Source organism: Gastrolobium bilobum, unplaced genomic scaffold, assembly GCF_033153095.1.
Source record: "Gastrolobium bilobum isolate Gb01-03AN ecotype WA unplaced genomic scaffold, APGP_CSIRO_Gbil_v1 utg6009, whole genome shotgun sequence".
Lineage (NCBI taxonomy): Eukaryota > Viridiplantae > Streptophyta > Magnoliopsida > Fabales > Fabaceae > Gastrolobium > Gastrolobium bilobum.
The window spans coordinates 103,583-121,835 of NW_026897914.1; the positions used below are offsets into that span (position 1 = coordinate 103,583).

General features: G+C 33.7%; 1 protein-coding gene across 1 annotated transcript; it reads left to right on the forward strand.

The window, feature by feature from the left end:
* The first annotated feature begins 11,705 nt into the window (after window positions 1–11,705).
* Window positions 11,706–14,953, forward strand: LOC133311396 (endoglucanase 1-like). The gene is made up of 7 exons (XM_061512441.1): window positions 11,706–11,936; window positions 12,066–12,275; window positions 12,835–13,035; window positions 13,411–13,503; window positions 13,587–13,748; window positions 13,845–13,956; window positions 14,460–14,953. Exons 1-7 carry the CDS (start codon window positions 11,706–11,708, stop codon window positions 14,951–14,953), a joined length of 1,503 nt encoding a protein of 500 aa, XP_061368425.1.
* Window positions 14,954–18,253: the final 3,300 nt, after the last annotated feature.

Sequence of the window (18,253 nt, forward strand, 5' to 3'; positions counted from 1 at the left end):
AGCTGAGGAGCAAGATCATTCTGATGGTCAAAGTGCAGTGGACCGGGAGGACTCCTGAGGAGTGTACTTGGGAGCGTGAGGACGAGCTTCTCTGGCAGTACCCCGAGTTTCGATCAGGTATGTTTCTGATTTTGAGGTCAAAATCCTAAAAAGGTGGGGTGAATGTAAGAACCCGCACCATTAATTAAGGAATTTAATTAATAAATTATGAGAAAATAGGAAATGATTCCATAATTGACCCTAATAATTATTATGAGGCTTTAATAATTATAGTGAGTGAGTAATAATGCTGAAAGTCGCTTTTCGGAATAAAAGTGCAGATACCGGTTCTGCTAGTCGGTACAAATGTGTACCGAAAAAGTATCCCGAAAAATTAATGTAAATGCATGATAATTACTAGAATAATATGTAGGACTTGTAAAACGAGTTTCAAGTCCAAATAATGAGAACTGGTGCTAGAAACCGGTACTGGCTTGGAAAAGCGCATACCGGAAAGGTGCTCAGAAAATTATAAGAAAAATATGTAAATTCTTGGAAAAATGTTAAGTGTAGCAATTAAAGTTAATATTGTGTGTTTAAATGTTAAGTGGCTATATATAGGCTTGTTAGCACAAAACCCTAGGCCATAACACATTCTCTACATGAGTCTTGGGGCTGGCCAACTGCTGAGTACTGTTCCATTGTGTTCCTCTTCCATTTCTTGAGCTTTGAGGCAACTTCCTTCACAAATCCTTCTCCTAAACACTTGGTGTCGGGTGAGAGTAGCTTTGGGGTTGTGTTGTTGACCCTGTTCTGTGTTGGGGTTGCTGCTTGTGAGTGTTGGATGGGCTGTCCTCTTGAGTTGAGGTGGTGAGAGTCTTGCTCTTGGCTTGTGAAGCTCCAAGGAGCTTCCTTTGTGTGGTAAGGGCCAAGCTTTGGTAGCATTTTTCGTGTACCCTTCAAGTCAGACTTGGAGAGGCAGAGTGTGGAGCTCCAAGAGCCTTTACTTCTGAGTTTTGAGCCTTGGTATGTTGTACCAACCTTTAACTTGAGTTCTAAGGCTTAAAAATTGTACCTTGATGCATCTAATGGTTAAAAGATGATAACTTGTTGTTGGGTAATGTTGAACACACCTAGAAATGCATGTTTAGGTGTTTAAAATCGGTAAAAAGCCAACCTTGGAAGGATATCTTCACGAAATGCAGTTTCTGCATTCTGTCGTGAAATATCCGGATATGTGCCCGAACAATATCCGGATATGTGATATCCGAATATGGGTTTTGAGTATCCGGATATGGGATTCTGGATATCCAGATATTGCATATCCGGATATGTCCAGTGAGATATCCGGATAATGCATATCCGGATATGGTCCCGAGGAATATCCGGATATTCTAGGATTTCGTGAAACAGTAGCTATGCTGTGTGTACAGTAGGCTATTGGGGGTTTGTGGACCCTAGTTTGATGAAGTTGAACTTCTGTAATTAATGAACTAAGTCAGAATCGTTGTGATTAAGGACTTATGGCTTGGTATGGAGCCTTAAGCCGTAAAATGTAAGGAAAGGCGTTGACTTTAATTTATATGCTTGTGTTGCATTGTTATTGATATAATATTGGTCCATAACAGATTGTGAATCTGCTGTGTTTGGACTTTGAGCTTTGGACTCTTGGCTTTTGGAGTTAGCTTGCAAGGTAAGCTTTCGTGTCCTCGGTTTAGCCATGTTGTGGTTCCACCATGTCCCATGGGGGTATGGATGTATGCATGTTGTGTTACATGCTTTGAATATTTGAAATGATGTTGAGCTTTACGTGTAATGGCTTTTAATATGCATGTGTTGTTTCATCTTGATGGTAATCTTGAGTATGTGGCGTCATACGATATGGTGATCCGGGGTGAATGCAAGTAGCGTCTTGCACTAGTGTGGGTATTTAGCGTATGTAAATCCTGCATTTCTCTGGCCAGTAGAATAGAATTGACACACATGACATGATTATCTGCTGCATTACACTATTTTAGAACTGATGATGATAAACTGCTTTTAAACTTATATTGCACATGTAAGTGAGCTTGGGGTGGAAGATCCTTGAGGACCCTTTGTCTTACTGAGATTTCTTGTTTAGAGATCTCACCCCACGTTTGGGGAATGCTTATTTCAGGTTCTGGTAGTTTGGTGACTGATGCCTCTGGCGGCAGGAGGCCAGAGCTTAGTTGATGATATTGATGTTTGCTGCCATGACTGGATATGGATGCTGTTTATGTTTTTCGCTATTTATGTTTACGTTACTTTTGAGACTGATGTGGGGCATGTTGCCTTATTTGAGTGAGCATGGGGATTGTCCATGACACTTTATGTTAGTGCTTTTGATTTGGAGTTGTATAAACTATTAGATGGTCTGGTCTACGTTGTTGTAGTTCCGTGACTAGAGCCACACTCTTATTATATATGTTATGAGGTATATTCAGTTAGCTGTTCTATTGCAATTACATACAGGCGATGCTTTATTAATTGATTAATAAGCAAGATGGTAATGATAATGACATCATAATTGAAAAGAAAAAGATATTCCGCATTTTAAATTAAGCGCTGCTTAATACGATAGTATGATAACATTACCGGATATATACGGGGTGTTACAGGGGGTAAGTAACCACTCTTTAAAATTAATGAATTGGTATGGTGATTGGTAAATTCATATGTTGAACATGTCATTGAATTGTTAAATTACCTTAGAATTGATTAATTGTTGGTGAGTTTTGTGTTGGTTGTATCTTGGAACCTAGAAGAGGAAAGGCTTAGAAGTGATCTTTAAAGATAAATTCTTGGACCTTGGGATTAGTCTCATTTGGTGTTCCACCACACTCATTGGAATGTTGGTAAATTGCTTGATTGAGTGGTTGTTGTTAGAGCTATAATATAGTTGCATTCATACAGACTTGGAGTGCAATTGGTTGTTTAATATAATGGGCTTTAATGTGTTAGCCATTATATTGTGAATTGATGGAATAAGTTCATTAATCAATGGAATAGGTATTGACTTCCCTTTGGGATCTATTCTAAGAGGTTGTTGCGAACACGACAAGTATACCGGTCGTACAAGTAATAAAGTGATTAAGTAAAAGTATCGTTCCCACGAGGACTAAATTCAAGCAATAGTTTCACCATTTTTATCTAAGTTAGACAATTCAAAAAGTTATTTCAAAGGTAACCAATATTTAATTAAAAATTCAATTAAAGATGCAGTAAAAGAAATTAACTAAAAAGATGAACTTGAAATTATGAATAAAAATGCAGTTAGGTTTACTTCACCTCTGGTCCCCCTTAATTGGTTTAATTACAATTCAAAAATATCTTATCTCAATTATTTCAAACAACTCATCATCTAAAAATTAATTGGTTAAATCCTAATGTCTTAGTTCTTTAACCCAATCGGAATCCTAATATCTTAGAAATCCCTTTTAGATTAAGCCTTAAGCACAATGAATTATAAAAGTTTGCAATTCTTACAAGCCTATGTCTAGATCATGCAAGAATCGGTGGTCTACCCTTGTCTAGATCAAGATCCCAATATGTCTATTGTGAACCCTAACCCTCTTTATCCCTATATAGTTGGCCAGATCATACAAGAATTTAAACATGCAATTCAAGGTAAAAACAAATAATTTGAGACAGATTATTAATGAAAAGATTTAAACAAAAACAAGGATTCACGTTGGATCCATATCCCTAACTACTAAGAAAACTAGCTAGACATAGCTGGCTTAAACAAAACAAAGAAAGAAAAAGAAATCATAAAGAAGAAGAAGAAGAAGAAGAAGAATCAATATTGCTTAATCTCCTTCAAGCTTCTCTCTCTCTCTGAAATCTCCAACTCTGGACTCCGGTGTTCTCCTTGCCTCTGTCGAAATCTGAATTTGTGTTTCCAAGAGATGCCTTTTTATAGCGATGAAACCATGTCTTTTAATTTTCCATACTATCTTCAATGAAATCTTCACTAGAATCTCCTATTATATCTTTGATCCAATCCTTCAAATATTCCCTTTTTTAATTTAATGGAAAACTTTCCTTAAAAATATTCAAAGGAAGATTTGATAAAATCTTCAATGATTCAGAAATTCAAAGCAACTCTTACTTGATATCTCCAATTTATCTATTTATTGAGCTGAAATTACTGCATAATATAACAAATCTTATGACAATATTATTGTAAATAAAATAACAATTTAATTTTAATTCTCATAACTTTTAATTACTTTTAAATCAATTTCATGCTCATATTAACCCTTAATACATAGTAAATTGGAGACTCATCAAACATACGGCTCTTGAAAGTTCTACACAAACACTAGCTTCGAGGTATGATTCATTGGAGTGGTCTAGTGAACAAGTGTAATCAATTCATTATTGATTTTGTTTATATGATGATACTATGTCATATGCCCTGACCTTTCTAGCAAGAAAGTAGGGCCGGCAAAATGGGCTGAGCCCGCCGGGCTGGCCCGCCCCGCCTGCCAAATGGGGTGGGCTGGGTTGAGTCTTTCAACCCACCAGCCCGCCCAACCCGCCCCGCCAAACCCGCCAGCCCATATGGGTCAGCCCGCCAAGTCATTTTTTTTTTTTTTTTTTAGGTTACCCAATTGTTATATAGCTCCGTATCTTAGATTTCTCTGCTTGCAAGTGGCTTTTTTGAATTGTTGTGGACTGCTCATACAACACTTTGTTACTTGTTTTGTTATTCTATTTTATCCTGATATGATTTTATTTTTTTATTATTATTTTTGGATTGAAAGATGCATATTTATATGCAGATTATTAAACACTGATCTTCTTGGTTTCATAAGCACATTAGGATTTTATACAGATTTTTGTATGCTTTTATGCAGATTTTTTTATGTGATTTTATGCAGAATTTAATTTTTTGTATTTTATTTTTATATTTTTTTTATTTTAGGCGGGCTGGCCCGTAGCCCGCCAGCCCACTCATAAAACGGGCCGGGTTACTCAATTCAACCCATTTTGTCAAAACGGGCCGGGGCGGGCCAGCCCATTTTGGGCGGGCTAGTGGCGGGCCGGGGCGGGCTGGCCCATATTGCCAGCCCTACAAGAAAGTGAAGTTAAGGGTGGTGTGTTCCTCCAAGGACCCTAATTTTACTGAGATTATTATCTCACCCATTTGGAAATTATGTTTCAGATACACTAAGGGAAGGAGCTAGGATATCTCTGGAAAAGAAACCCATTTAATGCATATTCTTTTTGAACTTAGCTTATTGTGGTGATGATAACAAGCTAGAACCATTTGATATGTATACTTGTATGTCAACATGTTTTGAGTTGTATATATATAGTCCAACTTGTATTTTTTATAAATGAGAAGTCAAGTGTAGTAAGGCATTGATGTTTTATATATATATATATATATATATATATGGGTCAGGATCATTTTACACCAGTGTAAGTTACACTCTCAATCTTATCCGTTGATTTCATTTATATCTAACGGCTAAATTTTTTTAGTAATGTGAGCCATTAGATACAAGTGGATCAATGGTCAAGATTGAGTGTAAGACTTCTAACTCTTACACCGGTGTAAGAATATCCTGCCCCTATATATATATATATATATATATATATATATATATATGAGTTAGGATCCTTTGACACCAGTGTCAAATTTGAAGTTTGACACCTCATCTGAGAGCCGTTAGATCAAAAAAGATCAATGGTGTCATATATTTACAAATCAGAGTCGTTCATTTTTTTTAATCTGATGACTCTCGGATTAGGTGTTAAATTTTAAATTTGACAACTCATCTGATATCTGTTAGATAAAAAAAGATCAATGATGTCAGATGCTCACAAATCAGAGTCGTTTATCTTTTTTTATCTAACTGCTATTAGATGAGGTGTCAAATTTGAAATTTGACATTTGTGTCAAAGGATCCTACCCCTCTCTCTCTCTCTCTCTATATATATATATATATATATATATATAATGGATGAATGAATATAGATTCAATAATAATTTTACCTTTTTATTTTAGTTATTGTTTTAAACTATTTTAAGTGTGAGATTTTTTATTCATTCTTAAGTGATATTTACAATAAAATTAACTTTAAAGTAAAAATATATATAAATTCTTCTCACGTACCCACATATTCTATAAAGTATTTTTTTTTTGGATACAGTATAAAGTTATATATAGCAAAATACATTTTTATTACTATATTATGTTTACTATTTATTTTAAATTTACAAATAATTCATTTTATATATTTTTTATTTTATTTTTCTAAATAATAGAAATTTTAATGAAGGAAAAAAGTTTGGCCCATGAATTAGTTCTAACGAAACTCATTAATTCATAGGGTTTTAGGGGTTAGGGTTAGAAAAAGTCCTATCACAAAGCGGGTTTAGTAGGTTAGAGCTAAAGATAGGGCTTTGCAGGCTAGTCCGCGGGCTAAAGCCTATTTTGACACATCTAAGTCTTAATATATATATTTTTTGTCTTATTATACTAATCTATTTATTTATCATATACATATATATATATATATATATATATATATATATATATATAAGAATTTATAATATTTACATAATTTTTTATTTATACATTAGGAAAAGTGTTTCTCTATAATATTATATAAAGTTATGTCCTACAACCTCAAAACAACGTAGTTTTGAGGGTTAGGATTCAAAATAAATGGTATTTTGAAAAAAAAAATATTTCTCTTTGTATTATGAATTTTACTAAAATATCTTTTAATTTTATTCTTTAATCTCAAAACGACATCATTTTTTGGGTTGAAGGAAATAACTTTATCTCCTGTAATAAGAGAAATGTTAATCTCTTATATATTAGTATAATATAATTACTTTATACAAAACATAGTAATTTCATTAAATATTATATTTATTTAAAATTTTAAAATTTTAATTTTCTCAACCTATTGAAAGGCCTTCATGTAATTTATGCCTTCAAAAATATTTTCGGTTTAATCTATATTTTTATATGTTTTTACAAAAAGTGTCATGCATAAAATAGGCATTTATTTAGGTAAAACTTAACTTTACCTTACTTATTTCCTACAAGAAATAGTCACTCAAGTTTGTTGAGATATTCAAGTGTGATGAGTCTCACATTGGTTGGTAATGGACTAAGTGAAAAGTATATAAGTGGAAGGACCCATGAACCCACTGTCTTAAGGTTTTGGGTTGAGATATGGTGTTGGACTCACTTGATGTATTTTATCCACTTAGCTCATTGATGGTGGTCCCCCGCCACGGGCTTCCCCATAGACCCGTCTGACATTGGTATCAGAGCCGGAATAGGCTCGAGCTAGGCTGGTGATTGGTTACGAGGCGGGTCGAGTACTTTGGCCATGGGGTACTCGGTTGAGGAAGAGCATGCCAATGGTGGGTTTCACACTTGAGTGGGAGATCGTTGAGATATTCAAGTGTAATGGGTCCCAAATTGATTGGTAATGGGCTAAGTGAAGAGTATATAAGTGGATGGACTCATGAATCCAATGCCTTAAAATTTTGGGTTGAGATGTGGTATCGGACCCACTTGGTGTACTTAGAATAGTTTAACCCATTGATGGTGATCTCCCGCCACGGACTTCTCCTTAGACCCGCAGATAAAGTTGATCACAAACAAGAAAAAGTATAAAACAGGTAGTGGCAAGTTAACGACAAAAAAAATGCACTTCGTTTAGATTTGCATTTGACAGTTCAAACGTCGGTTTAGGACTTAAAATTTACCGTTGGTGGTATCAATGATGTTTGTTAAATTTTCTGTTTACTATTGTCATTGAAATTAAAGCTGCTCTAACCTTATGCAGCTTTTGTTGCAATTCCTCAATGGAAGCTTTGTTATAGATTTGGCACACAAGATAATTAATTGTTTCAAAAAAATAAAATAAAAATGGTGCCGTGTATTACCACTTATACTCCACGATAGGAAATAGCCACATGCATGTACATCCCTAGGCATAGACAAACCACCGTTTTACGAGCGACTGAGCGAGAGCCGTAGGAATGCTTGAAGTTTTCTTCTTCATTTTAATATAACGAGATTTATAACTTGCAATTACAGACTAATAGAAAAATCGAAATTGAACACAAAAAAATTAATACATCTTATATAAATAATGGTAGATTTCATTATAATTTTTTAATTTTATATTTCAATTATAAGATGAAAAGTTTTGTTTTTTGTTTTTTTGGTAGATTTCAACCAGTGTCTGAAGCCTTAACAAGTCTAATTAATCTGGTTTCTGGTTTGAGTCTTTCCACCCTTTTCAGAAATTACGACTCTCATTAGTCAAATCTATTATCTTTTGGGTAAGTCAAATCTTAAGATCTAATTGGATCACCACTGAACCAATAACATGGCTAAGATAAAACTTTCATGTTAATATAGTGTGAAAAAGAATTTATACTCAAAAGTTACAATTTAATATGGAAAAATATTTTCTCATGTTGTATGAGAATTCAATTCTCATATTGTGACTCTTCAATTTGCGTGCAAAGTTTTTTTTTTTTCTCTTTTTAATAAATGTGGGAATCACTAATAGTTGAGTCACAACATGAGAATTCAATTATGATGTAACATGAAAAAATTAAATCTCATTTAATATATAAAAACCAGTAGCAATTGCGGGTCATAAACACATGGGTTTGCATTTGTCATTTAACATGACATAACAAACTTTCCTACACACACAACATTTTGTGGGGTCCACACTTTTTGAATAAAAAGAAAAAAAGGAAATTACGGCATGCAAAACGAATCTCTATAACATTACAGAATCATTTTTCCTACAAGAGTTATAAACCCCATAAACAAATTAGATGATAAAAAAGGGAGGCGTTGGATCAATTAATTGGGTAACCCAAAATCAAGCGGCATCTTTTTCTCTCTTTTCCATGGATTGATTGCAAATTAGAAGATGCACTTCTCTTCCCACCGAAAGAAATGCAGAAAACCTTGACCATTCATGTGAACATCCTTATCACGTGATACTTATTACGGTTTTCTGATTGGCTCCATGACATGCCAAGCTTCATTAAAAATGTTGGCGTGCAAACCTACTACATCCCCACCCTTCTCTCTCTTTTGCTATCTCTTGCTAGTCACTCGTGGCCTTCAACTTGGTTGGCTGCTCATGTGACTCTGATCTTCTCATGTCCGTGACTTTGTTGCTACGGACAAATTACACTTCTCCGTAACACTTACAATTCTCAAAACACACTGTGCCTTAAATTTTGGTACCCGGTATACCCGATTTCTAACAAGTGTAAGTCCAACTTCCTGGCGTAAGTTACGCCAACAGTAACAGCACAACAGTAATAACTATATTCTAATGTAACGTGCATAGGTTTAGTGTTTTTATAAAAGGATGTAAAGTCATCTCTTACCACCAAAATATAATTTTGGCGTTTGAAAACAAAAATATAGTGTATTATCAATAATTTTGTGTTCAAACCCTATAAACACTGGCGGAGCCACTCCTATGCCAGCAGGTGCCAAGCTTGGTTTTAAAAAATTTATTTATTATATGTAAATATATAATTAATTATAATTAACAAAGATTAAATTTATAATTTGGCACCACCTAAATAAATATAATTATATTTATATTTTTCAATCAGAAAAATAAAATCCAATACCCAAATCTTTTTACCTGACCCATAAATTAAAATCACTTTCAAAGTCCTAATTTGTGACTTACAATTGCAATCAGATTTCTCTCTCTTGCTCCTTTTTTCATCTGACTTGTTGCACAACTTGCTAGCTCTGCGAGACTTCGATTGAAATAGCAATGGCTTACGAAATTAAAAGATGGAAGAATCAAACAAAAATATATTTTGTAAATAGAAAAGTATAATGAAGGAGAATCCCTTTGACTCTAAATGTTGTCCGTATGCTTTAATTTATAGTTAATATCTCAATTATAAAGTAAAATTTATAAAAGTATTATATTTGTGTGTTTTCATATCCTTATGACAATGCTTGGTTCATTACTTATCATGCTATGGGAAGAAAGTGAAATTCTTATGTTTGAAATGCTTACCCAAAGGTTAGTGTCTTTTTATATGTTTGTTTTGATATGTAATCATTTAGAAAAATATTTCTGCACTTAATGCATATAAGTTATCTACATTTACTCTCAAAATAACGTCGTTTTGGGATTGAAAAATTAATAAATTATAATTATAAAGACTATAATAATCCTAGAATAAAATAAAATTACAAAATACCATGATTTCCGTCCCAAAACGACGTTGTATTGGGCTTACTGCAGATAACTTATCTACAATGACTACAGAAAAAGCGAACCCATAATCATTAACGATTGTTCATTTGAATTTTTAATGTTATCTGATATTATTTAATACATAATTTAAATAACAACGCTAGAATTCATAATAATTTTTTTTGATTAATTTGTATAATTACGATAAATATCTTGATAATTTAATATGTTAAATTTTTTTGGCACCACCTAAACTTTTGGTCTGGCTCCGCCACTGCCTATAAATGGAGAAAATAATTTTGAGAGAAAAACCTCTTAAATGAGTATGATAGTCTTCGAATCAGATTAGTTGTTTATTGAAAAAAAAATTATATTAAAAGAGAAAAACAAAATTTTTCAAAATCTGTGTATTTTTTTATTTTAAAATTTCAAAACGATATCATTTTGATTGTATGTACTTATTTTATTTCACGTGACAATATTTTTCCCTTTATTATAGCTATCTATCTATTTTATTTTTATGAAAATGGCCTTTTCTTATCTTCAACTATTCAATAAGAGAAGAGTTATATTGAGAAACTTTTTTTTAATAAACTTATAAATTACACTATGTCTTACCAATCAGACTTCACAAAAGTGTCTTTAAGATATAGTGTAGTTTATATGAATTTATAAATAAAAAATTTGTAAATATAACTTTTCTCGTTCAATAATAAGAGCACGTTTGTTTCGCCTTCCAGAAAAAGGAGTTTTTATCTCTTCCTTATTTTAATTTTTTTTTTTATAAAAGTTAAAATTATTTATATTTTTATAAAGGGTTTGTTTTTCTGCAGTTACTGCATATAAGTTATCTGCAATAAGCTCAATACGACGTCATTTTGGGGGCGGAAATCATGGTATTTTGTAATTTGAATTTATTTCAGCGTTATTATAGTCTATACAATTATAATTTTTTAATCTTTCAATCCTAAAACGACATCGTTTTGGAAGTAAATACAGATAACTTATCTGCATTAACTGCATAAATATTTTTCTGTTTTATAAAAATATTTAATTTTTGAAAAAAATATTTGACTTTTGACTTTTTTTTTTTTTTTTTAAATTAAAATTTTTAGCTTCTAATAAAGGTAAATTTTTGACTTTTTTGTGACTTCTATTTTTTTAAGAAGCATAAATCTAAACGAACTTAAAAGTGAAAACTGCTTCTTCTTTTTTTCTTGAAAAAAAGTCATCCAAACGAGTCTAAGAATAAAATATGTGATGGTTAGACTTTCTAGTTTCTAGTATCCCGGTTTGGCGCAGTTGATCCCGTGACCAATGAGCATTAACGTCCAATTAACCAACCTTCCAACTTCCCTACTTCTCCGTCGCATATAAATACGACACATTTCCACGTTATAACCCCTCACTTAATATTCTCTGAAGCCTCTTAAAACTGTCAGTAAACGAAAAAAAACCGTTACATGACAAAAGGGATGGCTTCAACCACCACATTTTTACTAATGTTACAGTTTCTGTTCCTAGTTTTTTGCTCATTCTATAAACCAAGCTTTGCTTTCACTTCACAAGAGTACTATGATGCTCTTGAGAAATCCATTCTCTTCTTTGAGGGACAAAGATCTGGAAGATTGCCTTCCAACCAACACCTGACATGGAGGGGAGATTCTGGATTGTTCGATGGCTCTTCTTATCATGTATATAAAATTTTAAACTAAAAAATTAAACTTCCCAATTTTGATTTCATTACCATAAGTTATAAAAAAAAATGTTCTTTGCAATTTGTATTCAGAGTTTTAGTGTCTCTATTGGTTTATCTTGTTCAGGTGGACCTAGTGGGTGGTTATTATGATGCTGGAGATAACGTTAAGTTTGGTTTTCCAATGGCGTTTACAACTACATTATTAGCATGGAGCGTTATTGAATTTGGAAGCTCAATGCAGAACCAGATTGAAAATGCTAAAGCTGCTATCCGGTGGAGCACCGATTACCTTCTCAAAGCAGCTACCACCACCCCTGACACATTATATGTCCAAGTGAGTAACAATTAACTTCTATCACATTTTTATGCTTATATAACATCACATATAAACCGTGAGAAATATTTATGGTACTATTGTTGTACCATTCATTCAGTGCATCTATTCAATAAAAAATTAGAAATGATTGTCATGTTTGTACGGAAAGGAGAGAAAAATATTTCTTTTATCCAAGTGTCACTTGTTGAATGACAGATGTACCTACTTCATATGCACAGAAGATGATCTCGGAATAGTGACCTAAAATATCACCTTTTTTGAAAAAAATTGTCAAAATATCATGCCAATATTACTTTTTATCAGACTGCCACCTGTCATTGTGAACTTAGTTAGGCCACGTGTCACTTTCCCATTAGCCTACCAAAGTGTGCATGTGGTCACTTTGATTCTTTTAATTTATTACTTTACTTCTTTTAAGTTATCTTGGGTTTAAAAGAACTAGAAAAGGAATAAATATAGTAATAATTTGATTCTTTGCAGCCATAGTAAGAAATAGTAGAGTAGAGAAAATAAATTTGTAAGAGCTGAGGGGATTCTGGATTGGATTATGGTGCAGGTAGGAGACCCAAACATGGATCACCGGTGTTGGGAAAGGCCTGAAGATATGGACACTCCACGCAATGTGTATAAGGTATCAGCACAAAACCCAGGTTCGGATGTAGCAGCAGAGACAGCAGCTGCATTGGCAGCTTCTTCATTAGTATTCAAAGATTCGGATCCCAGCTATTCCTCTAAATTGCTTCAAACAGCCATTCAAGTAATAAAAATGCTTTCGTTTTTTATATGAATTTTATTGCTTTCGCAATTTTGACCTGAACCCAATGTTTATTCAAGAGTTATTTATTTAAGAATGGAATTTCCGATTTTGTATTACAGAATAACATAAATTATTAAAAAGGGCATCACCTAACAGCTTAAATTTTTAGGTTGAATTGACTATTTACATGATATTAATTAGAGTGTGCAATATATACGCTTTTGGAGTGTGTTAGAGAATAATATAGGCCATCACTGAATAGCTTAAGCTTTTGGATTGAATTGGTTGTTTACGAAATTCAATCTCTCTCTGCAACTTGAACCCGTTAATTGGGTCATATTCATGTTCTAATGTCAATGTTATATATTTTTGCAGGTATTCAATTTTGCAGACCGTTACAGGGGCTCTTACAGTGACTCACTTAATTCGGTGGTGTGTCCATTCTACTGCTCTTACTCTGGATACCATGTAAAGACACATCTTCTTCAACTTAATTGCATTATTGTTTTGAAACGAATCACATGCGTTACTGAATTTGTTATTGTAAACAGGATGAGCTTCTATGGAGTGCATCATGGATTTACAAAGCCTCGGGAATTAACTCATACGTGCAATATATACAATCAAATGGACACATATTAGGCGCTGATGATGATGTTTACTCCTTCAGTTGGGATGACAAACGTGCTGGAACAAAAATCCTGCTTTCCAAGGTACCCACCCACCCTTGTAGCTCTGTTTAGTCTCTGACTCAATGTTATCACACATAGATCAAATAAAAGGTTTATTTTGCATGGGCATGGTCATAGGAATTCTTGGAGAAAGACTCTGAAGAGTTCCAATTATATAAGGCACATGCAGACAATTACATATGTTCACTAATGTCAGGAACACCTGGTTTTCAGGCTCAATACACCCCAGGTTAGCAATCTGAATATTCTATTGTATTGAGAAGGCAAAGAAATAAAAGTGACATTTTAGTAAAATTTTACTGAACTTTAGTACAATAAAACAAAAATCAATATGCATACCTCTAAAATGGATAAAGAAAAAAAATTTACAATAATTTTGATTTTGAACATATTATTATCTTTTATGGTCACAATGTATTTTCAGTCACTTTTGTGTGAATTTGGTAAGTTTAACATAAATTTAAATTAAAAGTAGACAAAGTCACTAAGATTGGTCTAATGATAAGGGACTTGGGTAGGTTACATTAGTTTATATATTCAATTCTCACTTGTTTCCAAAAAAAAAATTAAGAGTGGGCATGGTTCATTCCTAGCTGAACCGAATCAAACTGATTTAAACCGGTTCGCTTTCAAACCTAATTGTTTTTATTTTTTCCAATGCGATTATATGAGATTTGACACAATTGAATTTCTAATAAAATTAAATTAAATTGTCACAATGTATTTTTGCAGGGGGTCTTCTGTACAAAGGAAGTGCAAGCAATTTGCAATATGTCACATCAACCGCCTTCCTTCTCTTAACATATGCTAAGTATCTCAACTCAAATGGAGGTGTTGTCTCCTGTGGGACTTCAACAGTAACGGGAGAGAACCTCATAAAACTAGCTAAAACACAAGTTGATTACGTTCTGGGTAATAATCCAAAAAAGATGTCTTATATGGTGGGTTTTGGGGAGAGTTATCCAAAACATATCCACCATAGAGGTTCATCTCTACCTTCTGTTCACGTGCAAGCTCAACATATTTCATGTAACAACGGGTTTCAATACCTCGATTCAGGTTCCCCCAATCCAAATGTCCTTGTCGGAGCCATAGTTGGTGGTCCTGATAGCAATGACAATTTCTCTGATGATCGAAATAACTATCAACAGTCAGAGCCAGCAACTTACATCAATGCACCTTTTGTCGGTGCTGTTGCTTTTTTCTCTGGCAAAGCCACAAGTTAGCAATAAATACATGTAAAACTTAAGCTTAATTAAAAGAATCTTACTACGGTCTGGGTTACACCCATATAGGTATATGATGCATGGTCCAAAACCCCCACTCATTTTCCGTCAAAGGTGTTACTTCAACATGTGGTTTGGTTAGTGAAAAATTGGTTTTTATCACATTATGTGCGTATCATCTCCTACATGTAATCGATCGGTTAAATTAAGTTGAAAGTTTCTATATTATTTGTGAATTGTAACTAAGTTTTTGAGTTTCCAAAGTTTTTAATTGAGGTTGGATATATACAGACATAAATACTTAATATTGTTAGTAAGGAAATCAAACATCATCGTCAAATCTTAGAAAGTTTCATTTTTCAATAATGATCTTACAACAATGCTTCCACCAATTTATATCGATGGTGAATAGCAAAGAAAACAAAAACTATACACCAATGAAAAGAGTACACATTAGCAAATAAAATAACAAACTAACTATAACATATGGAACTGACTAACTAACATCTGGAACTGACTTAACAGAAAGACGGTTAGGAGTTTTATCCTTGTGCTTGACTATCATCAATAGCTTTGCTAATTTGCTATCAGTATTAGTTCCAGAGTATGGTAACATCCCCCTGCAATTGGGATTGTGGATATTCATAAGTCCCAACTTGGAAGTAGCAGTCTGAAATGCAGTGGCATACAAAGCTTTGGTGAAGACATCAGCTATATGATTTAAGGAAGATATAGGCAGTGAATGAATGAGTCCGCTGATTACTTTTCCACGAACCACATGACAATCCAGCTCTACATGTTTAGTACGTTCATAAAAAAAGGATTATGTGCAAGATATCTAGCAGATGCATTATAACAATAGACAGATATAGGCTCAGATATGGGAAAGCATAGATCATTAAGTAAATAAGAGAGCCATTGAAGCTCACAAGAAATGCTTTCCAAAGCATTATACTCAGCCTCACAAGATGATCTAGAAATTGTTGTTTGCTTCTTTGATTTCCATGAAACAAGGGCAGACCCAAGGAAAACACAATTCCCAATTAAGGATCTACGAGTGTCTGGGCAACAAGCCCAATCCGAATCAGAAAAGCTAGAAAGTTTCAAGTTGTTTGTCGAGGGAAAAAAGATACCAACACCAGGTGAGTTTTTGATATAACGAAGGACTCGTAAATCTGCAGTTTGATGCACATATGTAGGAGCAGCCACAGACTGACTTAGCTGCTGAACCGAGTATGAAATGTCAGGTCTCGTTATTATAAGGTATAGAAACCTCCCCACAAGACAACGATATGAGGAACATGCAAAGGAGTCCTTATAGAATGCCCAAGTTTAGAAGAGGCATCCATTGGTGTAGAAATTGGTTTTGCAGCAAGTAAACCACTATCACTTAGAAGCTCTAAAACATACTTTCGCTGATTAAGTATGATTCCCTTCCTTGAACGAGAGATTTCAAAGCCAAGGAAAAATATGAGTGACCCGAGGTCCTTAATGTGAAACTGCTGATCAAGGAAAGTCTTAACCCGTTTAATTTCAGCAATGTCGTTTCCTGCTAAAACAACATCATCTACATATACTAGAAATTTAATAAAAAGAGAACCACGTTTAACAGTAAATAGAGAGTGATCAACTGAGGATTGAACATAGCCAAGGGAAGAAAGGGCTAAGGTTAATTTTGAATGTCATTGCCTACTAGCTTGTTTGAGGCCATAAAGAGATTTCAGCAACTTACAAACTTGATTTGGCTTCTCACTAACAACACTAGGCGATAAGACCATATACACATCTTGATGGAGGCCCCCATGCAAAAAAGTGTTATTAACATCCAATTTCTTAAGGTGCCAATCATTGGTAGCAACTAAAGCTAGCAAGATCGTCACCGTTGTCAACTTAGCCACTGGAGAAAACAACTCAAGGTAATCAATGCCTTCAACCTGAGTATAGCCCTAGGCAACTAGCCTTGCCTTGTGCCTTTCAATAGTGTCATCCACATTATATTTTGTTTTATAGACCCATTTGCATCCAATGGGTGTTGTGCCCTCTAGGAGATCTACCAACTTCCAAGTGTTATTCAAAGCTAGAGCTTTCAATTCTGCATCCATGGCATTTTTCTTGTAATGATGTTTGACAGCCTGACTATAAGAATTTGGATCCACCTACAATGAAACATCAAGACAAAATTGTTGAAATTTGGGAGAACAATGGTTATAAGTGAGGACATCATGTAATGGATATCAAGTGGAGCAAGAGGATGCATGGGAAGTATTACAATGAAAGTCATGGAGATAAGTGGATAGATGTTTATATGTTATCCGGTGGAGCACCGATTACCTTCTTAAGGTAGCCACCACTACCCCTGATATGTTATATGTCCAAGTGAGTAAACATCAACTTCTATCACATTTTTATGCTTACATAACATCACATATAAACCGGAACAGTGACCTAAATGCCACGTTTTTAAACAAAAATTGTCAAAATGTCACGCGAACATTACTTTTTTATCAGACTGCCACGTGTTTAAGTTCGCGATCTGTCATTGCAAACTTGGCAATATATATATATATATATATATATATATATATATAACCAGATACAATTCTATGGCTGTTTGGACAATTTTGAGGTGTTTGATGGGTTATTTGAGCATTTGGATGGGTATCAGATCTTGTGTCTCAACACAAGTTTACCTTTTATACGGAGATGAATAATCATAGCTAGATCCTTAAGGATAATAATAACTTCTTCATGAAACATCTGAAATGTATTAAGTCTATGTTCTCCACTACTGACTAAAGCTGTGATCAATGAACTATTAAGTTGAAAATGTTTGGCCGCGGCACTCCTTGATCGGAACTAACCATCCATTACGAAACATTTTTCCAACCTTACCAAATAAGTGAAATAAATGCCTATAATTTTACCCCTAATGAACAGCTGATAGAAGACATACAAGCCAACCATTATCATAACATTAAGTATTCTTTATGTAAATGACTAACAAATGTAAGCAAACATTAAATGAACTAAAAATATTAATTAATGTTTTATAGTTGAATACATACATAATATTGGTAAAAAATTGTCATGCTAACCCTACCCTATCTTTTGCAATGGGTATGAGAAACTATATTTTTTTTTATAATTTACAATTCTTAATCATAAGTATCAATTGACGAGTTGTGAAATAATTAAAAATGAATACAGAGGATATTTAACTAGGCAGTTTAACTTTATTATCTTCTCACATGAATTAAAACTTACACTAACATGCATACCAATTATAGTTCAATATATTGA

Bases quoted from the DNA above. Each gene is read 5' to 3' on its own strand.
- LOC133311396 (XM_061512441.1), top strand. From the start codon at position 11,706: ATGACAAAAGGGATGGCTTCAACCACCACATTTTTACTAATGTTACAG. The intron at 11,937-12,065 runs GTATATAAAATT...TATCTTGTTCAG, and splicing joins TCGATGGCTCTTCTTATCAT to GTGGACCTAGTGGGTGGTTA. The intron at 13,036-13,410 runs GTAATAAAAATG...ATATTTTTGCAG, and splicing joins TGCTTCAAACAGCCATTCAA to GTATTCAATTTTGCAGACCG.